Consider the following 15,124-nt stretch of genomic DNA (forward strand, 5'->3'; position numbering starts at 1 on the left):
GCTGTTGAATAGTTTGATTTTCACCCCATCTTTATATTACAGCCACCTTCCAGTTCCCTCCCCTAAAACACCTGACCAGTAGGACTGAGCTGAATGACTTTTTTAATACACATCATTACTAATTACTTTGCTCTGATCTCACTGTGTTACAGTTCTGTTTTCTGTGAAGGCCCAGCCCACACTGTGAAGAAGACCAGAAAAGCACCATATCTGCTGACAGACAGACAGGTTTTTTGAGCAGAGATGCAACATAGAATTTAAGTGATAAAGAAGCACAGATCCTGTACAGACCCACGGTGCGTGTGTTCAATTCAGTGCGCTGAAGCATTACCACACGGTTAAATAATTCCACTAACGTCACTTAAATACCACAGGTAAAGTTTAATAGGGCAACAGAAGACGTGGATGTATGTAAATTAACGGAAGAGAGTGGGGCTCGTTGCAAACTAGTAAAATAAATAGTGACAACCGAATTTATGAATGAGAGTGAATTTGCATATGTATGGTACACATTGGAGCAGAGCGGAATACAATTACCAGACTATGTACAGGTAACAGGAGTCACTCCACTCCTCCAATCTCGCGATGGCTATAATGAATGTCTGTAACCATAGTAACATTTATTTCAGACCAATATGGCGGCTTTTATGGCCTGTATTTCACTTGTGTATTTTCGGTTTACTTGGCACCAGTAGGCCGGGCCAAGACCACAGAACTGGTAGGAACAACCGCAATGTTGAGGAAACAGACTGGATAGAAAACACTTACCTCCCTCTCTTTCAAAATAACGATGATAATATTATGTAACGTAACAAGCCTTACATCACATAACAACCAGTTGTCTAGTCTGGTTCTGGTACACACTACTCGGACTAACCGACTCCGCTCTCAAATTCAGTAGTCAATACCTGAATTTTCAGGTGGTGAGTTCGGTTGTAGAATGCGGTTCTCTCCTTAATAACCGAATTGTGTGAATTTAACAGGATTAAGCACTCCAATGTGGAGTGACAATCGTATTTAGTTGCAGTGTAGTGGCATTTAGCCCATAGGCAAGAGGCCATTTCTTAGTCAAAGAGGACATCTCATGAAGCGATATCTCACTAAGCATTACCTGACTGACTGACTGCCTGACCTGAATCTGGCTTGTGATGCCCTCGGCTGCGCCGTGGGAAAAAGTGATGAAACACCAATAATAAAACCAACAAACAAAATAAGATCTATTCAAAGTAAATACAACAATGTGAGTCTTAACTTTTTGTGATTATTTTTATTTTCTTAATTTCCCATAGTATATTTTGTAATTTTCCTATCACCAAGGATGGCTAAATGATTAATGATGTCACCTTTCTGGTATATGGAATACAAAATATTTCAAAAAGGTGTACTTGTACACTTAGGTTTGTGCTTGTAAACTTAGTTTTACAAGTTTGTACCTTCAGGTACGTGACTGCAAGCTTAATTTTGCAAGGTTGTATATTCAGTTCCGTGCTTGTAAACTCTGTTTTGCAAGTCGGCAAATTCAGTTCTGTGCTTGCAGTTTCAGTCTTACCCACCTTTTTTGTTTGCCTGTAAGACTGAAACTTAACCATTATGTTTCAGTATTAATCTTGCAACCATGGACCTGAAGTACAAACTTGCAAAACTATGTTTACAAGCACAAACCTAAGTGTACAAGTACACCTTTTTGAATGATTTAGTATTCCATACTGTTAAAGCTTAACATACAAGTTTAGAAAGAAATGGGCGCAGTGTCCGGCGACGTCCGTCATTACGTACGTCAGCGACGTGCGGACGTTGGTTTCGGGGCGGGGCTATAAAGCCTTGTTTTTCACTTGTACGAGCTCAACGGTCTCCATTTTGTGCGAGCTTCCGAAGCCGATCCAAGTGTCGTCCCCGTTAACAGGAGGATCTTTTTTTTTTACTTTTCCCTTGACTCTCTCTCTCTCTCTCTCTCTCTCTCTCTCACACACACACACAGACACAACAAAAATGTATCTGAACAGACAAAATTGTTAACTGTTAAGTCCATTTAAAAAGGCAAAATGCAAACATTTTTCAAAACTTTTCCCTTAATTCTCTCTCACACACATGCAAAGAAAAAAAAGTCAGCAACTACACATTTATTTAGAGTCCAGAAAACTGAATGGTTGTCCGAAGGAAACTGACAGCTGGAGCTTCTCTGCCCTCTATTTGGAAAACTGCATGCTGCAAGAATTCCCAAGCAGGACTGGACTGCTTGGTGTAGTGGATATCAAACACATGAAATGCTTTGAAGCGTACATCAACAGCGCCAAGCAATGTGCTGTTTTCAAGGGCCTGGCCTGCTATTATGGTGAACACCTGAAAGCAGGTTGTGTTGTCACCTAGGCACAAGACGTAAGGCACTGGATTTGTGGCTTCAGCAAGCTGGAGGTATTCAACCATGTTTGTCCTAAAATGTTAATTAGAAGAAACATGAAATTAGATTTTATTTTCATGCATTGCACTAGTAAAAAGAAGCATTTTTTCAGGCAGATGGCCTAGACAGCCTACAGGAAGGACATTTTTTTTTTTTTATGAAGGACCACAACGGTGTTTTTGCATGTTTAAGTTAATTTACAGCAAATCATATTGTAATACTTTACACTACTGTCACCTGACCATTTTCCAAAGCATGCCATAGTTTTTTTCATTGATTAATGGATTTTCTCACCTTCCAGTCTATGGGGGTTATATTGTTTTTTTTGTTCTGCAATCTTTGGCAACCTTTGGCCATCAAAAAATTATGCAATCAAAACATTTAATTGAAAGCAAAAAAAAAAAAAAGTTTTGAGAGGTACAAAAATATCCTGAAAACTTTTTTTGAGAACAGATTCAACAACAGATCCCGCTTTTAAGACAATAAAGCAGTAATTGGTCGGTCGTCATTTTGCATTTCTGTTCTTGGTTTACACTAAAATTTGTATTTCAAAATAAAAGCAGATCTGGTCTCCCAAACAGGAACTATATATCCCTCAACCAAACAAAAAAATCACAGTAGCAGGATCTGTTGTTGAATCTGTTCACCAACGTGTTCAATGTCAGTTTTCAGTCTATTTTCGTGGCCTCATTCAAATGAATGGGAAGTAAAAATCGGAAACCTACAAACTTGTCCAGCTGCATCCGATCTTGGTGAGTAGTTTATGGGACGATATATCATAGTATGATAATTCTAATACTGACAGGTTGCAAGTCAATGAAGGACCTCTTGGCCTCCACGACACTTGGCCTAAAGACTTTCTGTCCATCCCTGTATGCCGATGGTGGAAGCAGGAGTGGCAGCACCTCTAATGCCAAGTCACCTTTTGCATCTAAATACAGATTTAAAATAAACATTAGTCATATGATCGTATGGTAGCGTAATCAGAAAATCATCTTTCTTCAATACAAATGTGCACATGTAAAATGCAGCTTTTATTCATAAGATCTGTCTCAAACAGAAGCTTTCCCTCACGTCTGGCAACTTCAAGCACTTTCTCACCAAAGATGGGAGCCCGAGTGTCGAAAAGTTTTTGTGCTGGCTCAGCATGGAGGGGCACAAATTCTTGAGCAATCTAATCATTTTGAAACATAAAAAGAGGAACAGGTCTTAAGATCTTAATTTGCATTCTTTTATATCAAGGACATATGTAGTTTCAGTATTATTCTAAGTTTATTTAAATACAACATCCATAGAATGTAACTCAAAGTACTTTATGTAAAATTAATTGATTAAAACAATAAATGAATTGAAAACAGCGAATGGGTTAACACCATTACATTACATTAAAACTTAAAAAAAAAAAAAAAAAAAAAAAAACAGTTCAGCATAGGAATGACCCTCTATGCCAATGACAACAGCAATTCTAAAATGATTAATTTATAAAATGACAAGCAAATAAATAATACCTGATTATTAATGTGTACTAATGTGCTCTTTCTTCATTGGTTTTAGTTAAGCAGTATCACAGTTCTGATTTGCTGTAAGTAGGTAAGTAAAGTAAAAGTTTATTTAGTATAGCACCTTTCACAGAGCAAGGTCACAAGAGTAAAATTGTTAAAAATAAAAATAAGACCATAAATACAGTAAAAAGAAACAAACAATAAAACATAACACACAAAATACAAACACTAGACAGCACGAGGCGAGACAAAGGCCAGTTTGAATAAACGAGTCTTCAGCTGCTTTTTAAAGGCATCAACAGAGACCTCAGATCATATGTCTATAGGATCCACAGTGTCGGAGCCACCACTTCAAAGGCAAGATCACCTTTTGTTTTCAGTCGGGCCCGAGGGACAACCAGGAAGCCCTGTTCAGAGGACCTAAGTGACCTACTGGTGATATAAGGATGGAGCAGGTCAGAAATGTACACAGGTGCCTGACCATGCAGGGCTCTATATGTGAAAACAAGAACCTTAAAATGAATCCTGAACTTGATGGGAAGCCAATGTAATGAAACTAAGATGGGTGTGATGTGAGTCATCCTGCTGGACCTGGTCAACAGCCTTGCAGCAGCATTCTGGACCATTTGTAGACGGTCCACAGACGACTTGCTGAGGCAGGTGAAAAGGGAATTGCAGTAGTCTAGCCAGGATACCTGTTACATCTCGAGTCCCACCATAATCATAGTAATTGTTGGCTAAGTGGCACATGGCATCTCATCCTGTTTGGCAACTGCAAAGGCAACCAACCACAGTGGGACTTGAGATGTAACAAGTCAGCCAATACTTAACAGCACCATCTCAAGTTGTTTTGGGTAATAGCTTGCTTGTAACTTTTGATCGTAGGACATACTTACCCTCAAACCTATCAAGGAGACATGAGAGCTGCCATTCTCTTAGTTTGTGGCGAACAAATTCATCCATGGGAAACGTGAAGCACTTGAAACTTGAAGTCTGCACAAAAATACCAAACATATTAAAAACAGTTTCACGAGGATAACCAAGACAAGCACAGTCAAGAGTACCACATTATGGGCAGCGGTTGGGGAGGGGTGGTCCATGCTTTCTTTCTAACAGGCTTTTTCTTAATCTGAGACCTCGACAATATTTGCTATTATACTAAAGTAATAAAACAATTCTTTTTATTTTAATGAAGTTAGAAAATTCAAAGAAATTAAAAAACAGGGTGTGCATCAGTAAGAACACCCTTGTTTCACCGGGGATTAATTGTGTCAATGACAAACATCTGATCAACATTTTGTATCTTATGCTGCTCAGATCTCATACGCAGGTTGTAGCTATAGGTTTATTTAGCATTCAGAATTTTAGTAATTCTGCTTATTTAGCCAGAAAAAGTTGATGATATTTGTAGAATCTTAATATATTGAGTTTTGTGTGGCATGTGAGAGTCACTTATGGATGGCTTTGGGGTCCTCTTAATGACACAATAAACTCATTATACTCCCCTTACTATAGTCAAAAATACATAAGGGAGCACTTTCACTTGAATTTATCTTCTTTTTCTGGATTTCAATCCATTTTACAACCTAAAATCCTGTTATTAGCTTTTGTTGGCTAAAAAGGCAGAATTACTCCAATTTTGAATGGCAAACACTGTTCAAAATCTGTACCTACAATCTAAGTATGAGATCTAAGCAGCCTAAGATATGAAATGTTGATCAAATATTTGTCAGTGATACAATCAACACCCTTTTGCACACCCTATTTTTCATTTGGATTTTAAAACCTGATAAAAATATGTTTATTAATTTGGTGTATTAGAAAACAGTGTCTATGCCTAGGTCGCAGACAAAATATTTTAATTTTAAAATCATTTTGCCTACTCAAGGGGTGTACAAACTCTCACAGCACTGTAACTGTATCCATCATAACATGACACTTGGTTAACACCACTATCCCTAATATAGTCTGCTCTATCATTTTTTGTGACTGTTACCAAACTAGGCATTTGAGAACAAGGGCCTCAAAGTTTGCAGCCAAATTTGAGACATTTATCCAAATATATTAGAAATCATTCAAACATAACAAACATACTAACATAAACACAGACACGCGCGCACACACGTGTCCAAATCGTTATGGGAAGCCTCACATGTGCGCATCAACAGGTCGCTCATCCACCGGCACTGGAGGAAAGTAGTCTCAAATTATGTCAGTCCACTGTGCTTCAGTGGTTGTTCCTTGATTGTCTGTCACTGATTTCTTGATTCAATTTCTCTCTCACACAGGTTGAGATGCCTGATAACTATGTTTTCCCACGGATGAAACATTATCTTTGAATGGCCGATGAAGTGAACGGTGACGGCATTTCAACATACATATTGCTATTCGTGATTTGAAGATACACTTGTAGTAAAGGGGAGAGGGACGGCGAGAAGGGTTGACAGGTTCTTAGCGACAAAACCCTACTAATGCCAAATACACCCAACCCCAAAACAGCCCAATGATCAATGAAACCAGTCCAAAACATCAGCCCAACACCAAACTACAAAATAAAACCCTGAAAAACCCAACAAACAGCATCTTAAGTCCAAGAACATTTTATACCATTGCCAAGTATATTAAAAACCTGAATCCTATGTATTTTTTGAATGTCCTGGTACCATGTATATACTTATATATGCCTACATATATGCCTACCCATTGAAATGGGTCAGGTTGAGTCTCACCTGTCTGATTTATTTGTGGTGATGTCACATACCAGGTGACAGTGAAGCCTATATATAGGATAAATGAACAGGTGTGTGTAATTGTAATTTGACCTGACGAAGATCATGAAATAATGTTGAATAATACTTTGGTGTGCGAACACTATCATGACCTCTCACCTGTTCACTCATATTTCACCCTGACAGGAGTGTCAGTAAAATGAAGAGCTTTTCTATGGATGGGTGTAGTTCCTCCAGATGTCCAGCAGAGTGTGATCACCTAATCATTACCATAAAACAATAATTCCTGTCTACTTCTCTTCTATATTCATGTTAATTGTTTAATCATTTCATTTGAATTGCTTTCAATTACTCCATTTCACTTTCACATTAGCTCACATTTTAGTTCTTTTCACAGCCCTTCTCTCTTACACAATTGCACTGTGACCTCTCAGCCTTGGCCTTCTCCTTGGTTGCTTGTAATGTTGATCTAGGAGCTAAAGGTTATTCTACTGTTGACCTCATTGTAAGGCACTCTGGATGGAGGGTCTGTTAAATGTCTGAAATGTAAATGTGGATGTAAACTACAGACATATAGGACATTACCATCAAGTTTCTATCACTGTAAGTTTTTGTACATGTGTAACATCCACAGCCACATTAGCGCAGGACTGAATCCCCAGACGGACTGAGAAAATGTGGGTGGGGGAAATGAATAATCAAGGGGGGTTTTACATGCTCAGTCAATTTTCTCTGGATATATAAAGTTTAAAAAGAGTCCCATAAATGACCAAAGGCAGCAGTAACATTTATTGACACATTAAGTTTACCATCTAAGAGACTGGAACATGACGGTGCAGTCACATACTGTATAATCCCATGGGGAATGCATTAGGCTACAGGGCTGGGTAGGTTACTTTAAAAATGTTTTCCATCACAGGTACTAGTTACCTCATCAAAAGTAATGTAATCCAAGGCATTACCCAAAATCAATAATGTATTGTAATTACTCAGTTACTTTCAGATTACTTACACATTTGAGGTATAAAAGCACACATAAGAAGAAGTGTAATTTCTCACAACTTTTTAAATTTTAACTTAGGTTTGAATACAAATGCATATTTTCTTCTGGGACACATTTTATAAAGGCAGAACAGCTGGCATTATTTAAATGGATTTCTGAGTTTCTCGCATTCACTTCAAAAGTATTCCCGGAAGTAACCAGCTCATTTTCTACAAGTAACTGTAGTCAGTATACATTATTTTTTTAGGAAACATAATGGAACACAGTTACATTATTTCTAAATTTAGAAAACATAATGCTGTTACAAACATTCTGTTGCTACCCATTCCTGTTAGGCGTGTGTAGCCGTAAAAAGTCAACTACAGTGGTTTTGAGTTTATGATGCCTTTTATTCAAATGTTCTCAAATTTACTTTTTTAACACAAAGTGATACACCCCAGCCAGGACTTAAATTGTTAATCAAAGCTTGTGAAAATTATTTCGTCCATCGACCCTTCACTAGAGAGTTAGTGATTTTGATCAGCAATGACATATTCATGGAATCCCCTCCATCTTGATAGGTAGTATATGGATCCCAACATTAACGCACCTCCTGCCATCAACAGCACACTTTTTCTGCACAAAAAGACCCTTCCTACTCTTCTTACCTTTTCCCAGACAATCTCACCCACCTCCCTCTCCCTCTCCCTATCTTCTGGTGATGCCCTGATAGCCACAGGTGATCTCCTAAATATCCACCCACTGCAGAACACCAGAACTGTCCACATAGCTTGAAACAATTGATTCACCCTGGAAATCAGTGCAGACTCCTTTGACTGGGAAGAGCTTCTTACATAATATGGGTGTTTTCCCTCTCTGCTGAACTCTATTTTGTCAAGGAGCTCTCTGACCTGATCAGTGTTTCCTGCCTCTTTGTTGTTGAACACATGATAACGCCCGCCACATTTCTGAAGCAGCTTCTGTAGGTTCTCGTCTTCCCTGATGAACCGCTCTATGTCGGTGTCTCCCAGTCTGTCTCCGTACGTGAAGAGCACCGTGGTGTAACGTCTGACTGCAGGACACAGCATCTTCTCCAGTGTCTCCATCCCTTTCTGCTCTTGCTGGGTGAAGCGTCCCAGCTGGTGGGTGAGGAGGAAGGCATGGGGACCCGGAGCGCTCAGCTGCAGGGCTTCTTCCAGCTCCGCCCTCACCTGCTCTTCAGACAGCTGGCTGCTGCAGAGCCCAGGGGTGTCCACCACGGTCACTCTGCGCTCCAACACATCACCCTCTCTCTTCTCACTGCTCAGCGTCACCGGACTGAAACTTAAGCTAGAGGCAAACTCCTTCTTTCCCAGGATGGTGTTTCCTGCTGCACTCTTCCCCACTCTTTCCTGACCTACCAGCACCAGTCTCAGGTCAGTGCTGAGGACAGACCCTGAAAACAAGAGAGGTTAGATATGGGAGTGAGTTTTCAAGAGAAAACAAAAAGCACAAGTGAAGGAAAGATGAAGTAAATATGTTCAAAGTATTGCAAGTATTGTGAAAATATTATTAAGAAACAATGTAATAACACCACAACACAAGACTGGATACATCCATACACAGGAACAAATAAAGAACAAATAAAGGGAGTCATTTCATGTTATACCAAAGGAGTGATATACAAGCTCACATGCCCATGTGGGAAAGCCTGCATAGGAAAAACATCAAGAGATTGAAACAAAGAATAGCAGAACATAAGAGTAACATACAATGCAACTAGTATTTTATAAACAATTTGGTAACACTTTAATAAGATCTAAATTATGATTGCTGTATTTTATTTATGTTTACTGGTTATTACTGCTCTGCATGTCTGCATGTATCATAAGTTGGTTGTGGTCAGTATTGCTTGGATGTGTGTTGTTGCTTCATGTTGCTTGCATGACTATATGTGCCAAAATGGTGTTTGTTGTTGCTGTATTATTGTGCTGATGTTTTGCTGTTTCCTGTTGCTTTGCATGGCTTGTGTTCAGTCTTGAGAGTTCTTGTTTTGTTGCTGTCTCTATGGCGTCTTGCTGTCTTTGTTCTGTAAATTTTTATCACTTTATAGGTTTTAAAACATCTCGCCACAAGGACTACAGTTGAAAATTAGCCAGCTGGCTAACACTGGCACATTTACAGAAATGTTGATTAATGTGTGTTGTCCTTATAAATAAATAAATAAACAAACAAACAAACAAAAAGACTCCTCTCCAGTGGCGGCACATTTTAAGAAACTAAACTATCCAATAGGTCTATGTTCTCTGAATTATATTGGTATTGAAAAAAATACATTGTCCAAAAGAGGAAGAGATCTAGATTAAAAACTTCTAAGAAGGAAGACATTTTGGATTTCACATCTAAAAACATTGAGTCCCCATGGTTTGAATGCTGAATTTGATTTGAGGCCACTCTGTGATTCTAATAATGTGCTAAGTGATGACCTCATAATGAAGAGGATTTTGGAATATATGCATTTCTATTGAGGATTTGCAGAATGAGATTAAGAATTTAATTATGATATAACCATGTTTTTTTTTTTATAAATTATAAATATGTTGAATAATAATGGGCTTGACACACATTATCTCTCAGCATATTGGTATTTATTAACACAATGAGCACAAGCATAGAAAGAATACATTGGAATACATGAACCAGAATGTTGGCCAAGTTGTCACTGTGTGTTCACGCTGCGATCACAATTACAAATCACCAGAGGTCCGTTCACTTCCTACAGAGCTGAGTGACCAGGGAAAGTTGTTTGGACGCTTTACAAGCTTGTCATCACAGCTGAACTTTTCATGGTCATTGGCTAACAGGCAATCAAATTTGCGTCCTTCCTTGTTGCCCTACTGATGTGATTTTGTTTCATGAACAATGGTTTTGGCTGAGAAGTGCAAAATGGAGGAGAAATTGATTTCAGGCAGCCGTTATTCTCAGTTAGGGTGCCCTGCTGGCTCAACCGGTAGTGTGTGTACCATTTAGGCATTAAGTCCTAATCGCAGCGGGACGGGTTTGAATCCGGCCTGCGCCCTTTGCTGCATGTTGTCCCCTCTCTCTGCCTGTTGTTTCCTGTGTGTCTCTACTGTAACTGTCGAATATAGCAGCGCCCAAAAAAGAATCTTAAAAAAAGCAATTCTCAGTTCTCTTTACAACTTTTATCTGAAAGACATCAGGAATAAACGTCTCAAAAACAAGGCTTGGAGAACGGCTGCCTCGATCATTGAGGTCGATGATTAGCTCTGAAGTGATTTTGCTGATTTTTTTTTTTTTATTTTTTTTTTATTAAAGCCAGCTAGATATGTTAACTTGTTGAAAAATCTACGCAAAAAATATATGATTTGCCTGTACAAAACTTTGTAGCTGCTGACAGCGAGATAAATGCAATCAGAGCCTCTGGCCCACAGTCAGTCAGAATAGAGCGACCCATCAACCAATTCACTGGCAATGTGAACAAGCTATTGGTAAACTATTTTCTGCAAAAAGGCACAAATCAAGCCAAACAAAATAAAGTACATTAAAATACAATCTGCAAATTTTTACTAGCATGATTTTCCTTCTCCTTTCTTTTCAGTTTTAAGTATTGGCCTCATTATCTCAAACTAATTATTCAGACTAGAAATATTGAAAATTCACTGTGTAATGCATTTCTCATGAACTTTCAACGAGCTTGCTGCACTAACAGCTCCCCCTACCACAGCTCCCACTGCAGCTCCCACTGCAACTCCCACTGGACCACCAACAATTCCAACAATAGCTCCAACTTCAGCTCCAGCTGCAGCTCCAGCTCCAGCCATCATCAAAGTAACCCATTTCTTGATGAATGAATTGTTTTTCTCAGCTGTTCTTCTTGCTTCTTCCTGTGTCAGGTTTGGATCTTCTGTCAGAAGGCGTTGCTTTTCTTCTCTTATGGCTCTCTCAGCCTCTTGCAACATTTCGTTGGTGTAGTGGCTTCCTCCGTTTTTCTGAACTATCCTTTTGATTTTCTGCAGTAGCTCTTTGACTTGAGAGGGATCCTTGTCTCTGTTGTCAAAAACATGGTATCCCCCTTGGCATTCTTCAACGAATTTGCAAAGAGCTTGATTTTCACCAATTAATGTTTCTATTGAACCTCCTTCAGCCTTCAGTTCATCTCCACGGGTGAACAAGGCCAGAGTGTAACATTCTGCCTTTTCGCCAAAGGTGGTCTGAATGATTTTCACTGTTTCCTGTTCTTCAGGTGTGAATCTGCCCGCTTGGAGCACAACCAGGAACACATGAGGACCAGGAGAAGCTAATGACATGCATGTTATGATTTCTTTAACCACCTCATCATTTGTTTTTTTGGTGTCAAACACACCAGGAGTATCAGCAACAGCCAGAGATTGCGCTCTCCACTCTCCTGTTTCCTTTTTGCACTGTGATGTCACTGAGGAAGAGGACAGCTGAGAGATGAAAGCTTTTCTCCTCAAGATGGTGTTTCCCACTGCACTCTTCCCAACTCCAGTCTTCCCAACAAGCACAATCCGCAGTTCTGGTTCCTTTGATTGTTGTTGCTCTGTTGGAGAATTTTACAAGGACATTATTGTTGTTGTAAGAGTCTTGAGATCCACATCCAAATATGCATCACCAGTCTGACAAGTTTGTCTTTTAATTAATTATAATTAATAATCATTTCCGGATTGGAAATGTACATTTTCTTCACAGTTGGCTTCAAAGTGGCCAAATGTATCTCTGACCACTTCCTGAGCAGTTTGAGGTAATCAGATTACTATCTGTTTTCACTGCGTCTTTGATTCATTTTTTTTTTTTTTTTTTTTTTTTTTTTACCAAGATTTGTATGCAGTTAAGCTCTATCCAGATCAACTCTGCACAAGACCCATGTAATGTTAAGTATTAAATGGGTCAGTATTTTGTGTGCATGTCTTCCTGTCAGCCCAGTCCTTCCAGCTCCTCCCAACAACACGCACTGATCTTTCTGATACATTTGTCTTAACTGGTAAAACTTGATGTGTGGCACAGTGTGATCGTCCTGAAGCACTAAGTGTGATCCATCCAGGAAGCTGTTATGCTTCATCTTCATGGTCAGTGGGTCGATAAGAATCTCTGACAGACAGACAGAATGTGACATGAGGTCATGAGATAAAATCTGTTTACCAAAGTCAAGGAAGTGTTGCAGTCCAGTTTATGCCAAAAATAATAGACTTGGTCTTTAAAGTTTTGTGAATTGATCAGTTGGTGGATTGAATGATTTGTTGTTTTGTAGTTTGGTTGGTTGATTGTTTGTTTGATTGATTGATTGATTAATTGGGAAAAATTGCTCACATGTACAACTGCAGATATAACAGCAACTCAAAACAAATCAGATTAAAAAAAAATCATCAACTTTAATTGTAATCATTACAAATTTATTCTCCTTAAACGTAAAGTCATTATTGATCATGTAGCCCAACCAGCCAATACACAGAATAACACTAAGAGCTACACATGACTGGATAGGCAGGATTCCTCACAGCTTGTTTCTTAACTGGAGATTTCCAAGAAAGACCAATCAACAGTTTCTCCATACCAGCCAACCATGAACCACCAAACGAAGGTTGTTTACCTGCCAAAGTCACAATCCTACAGCCACAGCCAAAATGTACCAGCACTTAGCTGATGGATTGTGTTCATTTCTCAACCTGACCTGTCCCTAATTTGATAACAACATATGTTTTGATTAGTGAAATTAATTTGCATTCATTGAAAGTGTGGAGAAAGAATTTTAAACATGAAACAGCAAAATTATTATTATGATTAGTAGTAGTAGTATTGTTGTTGTAATTATATAAAATTATAGTAATACTTGTAACTGAATGTGGAACAAATTCTATCTTTAATATTGATGACTTCGGTTTGGAAAAATATTATTGATTACTTTATTTTCCTAGTTTATCTTATCTTTACAGAGTGTGTAGTATTGATTACTATTGCTTGTTGCAGGTAACAGGTTAAAATTAAGATTTCATTGAAAGCTAATTCATTACTAATTATTTTTGTGACTTTAGAAGAGGATAAGTTGTTACTCTGCTGGTTTATATTTGGGAACAAAAGTTCTCTTTTTTTGGCAAACCCAAATGCTGCCCTGAGTAGTATACTGTACATTAAATGTACTTACGAGGCTGAGAAGGTTTGCTGGCCATGTTTGTCTTGTAAAGGCAGTTGATCTGTGATGTCGTGTCAGTGTCGATGTCTTGCAGATGAAGAGTTTCATTTACAGCGTATCTTTTTTATTATAACCTCCTTCTAGCTCCCTCCCCTAAAACACGCCACTGTATCCAGACCAGTAGGAGGACTGAGGACTCACAGATTAGAGAACAAATCAAAAAGTAGGTTGCTCTGATCCAGTAGCGTAGCCAGAAAAAAGACTGTGGGTATGCATAAAAAAACTGTGTGTGCCACAGAGTAAGCTAGACTGATGAGCACACCTCCACAAAAATATAACCATCCATCACTCTCCATATAGGCTTGCCTACAACATAGCCATAACACAGTATAAAAAGTGCTTTAGTCATTGTACAGTCCATTCTTTGATTGTTAGTTTAAACATCACAGTGCAATCATTCTTTACATAGGCTTATCAATTAAAACAAAATAGGCCTACAATAGAATCGATAACAACTAGGCAAGACTAGAAGCATTCCCCCAAATGACATTTACATGAAACTTTATTGGGACACAGCCTACCTGGGCAAGTTGACAGCTTAAAGGGCAAGACGGTGTGGCTTGGTCTTAAATGATTCAATTATTTCATTAGACTCCAAAGTCTCTGTAAGTTCCCTGCTGGATTTTATCCTGTTGACTGTTGGGAACGGAACAGCTTGTAACAGGCAATGTGATCAAAACACAAAGTAAACTGTTCATGTTGGGGAATACGTCTTTATCACATGAGTCTAAGACTTCGATTAGGGACGGGTACGAGTGACCCCCATCCACCGGCCTTGTGTCCGGCTGGTCATCAATGTGAGGTTTTTTGAAGAAGTTAAACAGCGAGCTCTGTTTCATTTTGATAAACTAGTGGATATATTCTAGCATCAGCTGCAGGTGATGCATTGTTTACTTTACACTGCTAGTCTCCCGTGATGCTCGCTGAGGTCACAGGTCAACGGCTACTAAATTTGATTGGTAGGCAGGCTGTGCATGACGGTGGATGTTGTTTTTTGACGAAAATAATTTAGAATTTATTTTAAAATTAACAATTATTATAATTAGACCATTAGCCATTAGCCTAAGTTTCGAACAAAACGTTTTAGTAAGGCTATAACTAAAAATTAATTCTGCATCTGATTTTTGGGTGTGCCAGCTGCCTCTTTGGGTGGCACAGGCACACCCTGGCACACCGTGGCTACGCCATTGATCTGATCTCTGTGAAGCCTACACTATGAGGCAAACCAGCACTGTATCTGGTAATAGATAGATAGATATTTTAGTTTTTTGAGCAGAGATAAAATAGAATTTAAGTGATACATAT

General features: G+C 38.8%; 2 protein-coding genes across 2 annotated transcripts; both read right to left on the reverse strand.

The window, feature by feature from the left end:
• Positions 1-4,637: 4,637 nt before the first annotated feature.
• LOC139654825 (GTPase IMAP family member 4-like) lies at positions 4,638-13,826 on the reverse strand. Its single transcript, XM_071532019.1, has 4 exons — positions 13,772-13,826; positions 8,280-9,046; positions 4,797-4,893; positions 4,638-4,672 (listed from the first exon to the last, which is right to left on the reverse strand). The coding sequence occupies exons 1-4, from the start codon at positions 13,794-13,796 to the stop codon at positions 4,638-4,640; spliced, it is 924 nt and encodes a 307-aa protein (XP_071388120.1). The 5' UTR covers positions 13,797-13,826.
• Positions 10,896-12,051, reverse strand: LOC139654777 (GTPase IMAP family member 7-like). The gene has a single exon (XM_071531954.1). The coding sequence runs from the start codon at positions 11,916-11,918 to the stop codon at positions 11,268-11,270; it is 651 nt and encodes a 216-aa protein (XP_071388055.1). The 5' UTR covers positions 11,919-12,051; the 3' UTR covers positions 10,896-11,267.
• Positions 13,827-15,124: the final 1,298 nt, after the last annotated feature.

The sequence above is a fragment of the Centroberyx affinis genome, unplaced genomic scaffold, assembly GCF_046629955.1.
Source record: "Centroberyx affinis isolate AG114_WGS23_722 - 3 ecotype Tasmania unplaced genomic scaffold, CSIRO-AGI_Caff_v1 ptg000150l_1, whole genome shotgun sequence".
Taxonomy (NCBI): Eukaryota; Metazoa; Chordata; class Actinopteri; order Beryciformes; family Berycidae; genus Centroberyx; species Centroberyx affinis.

Coding starts and splice junctions, on each gene's coding strand:
- LOC139654777 (XM_071531954.1), bottom strand. CDS start 11,918: ATGTCATTAGCTTCTCCTGGTCCTCATGTGTTCCTGGTTGTGCTCCAA.
- LOC139654825 (XM_071532019.1), bottom strand. CDS start 13,796: ATGGCCAGCAAACCTTCTCAGCCTC. Junction 9,047..13,771: donor CAGCAAACCTTCTCAGCCTC/GTAAGTACATTT, acceptor TCTTGTTTTCAG/GGTCTGTCCTCAGCACTGAC. Junction 4,894..8,279: donor GTGAGATTGTCTGGGAAAAG/GTAAGAAGAGTA, acceptor ATTTTTGTGCAG/ACTTCAAGTTTCAAGTGCTT.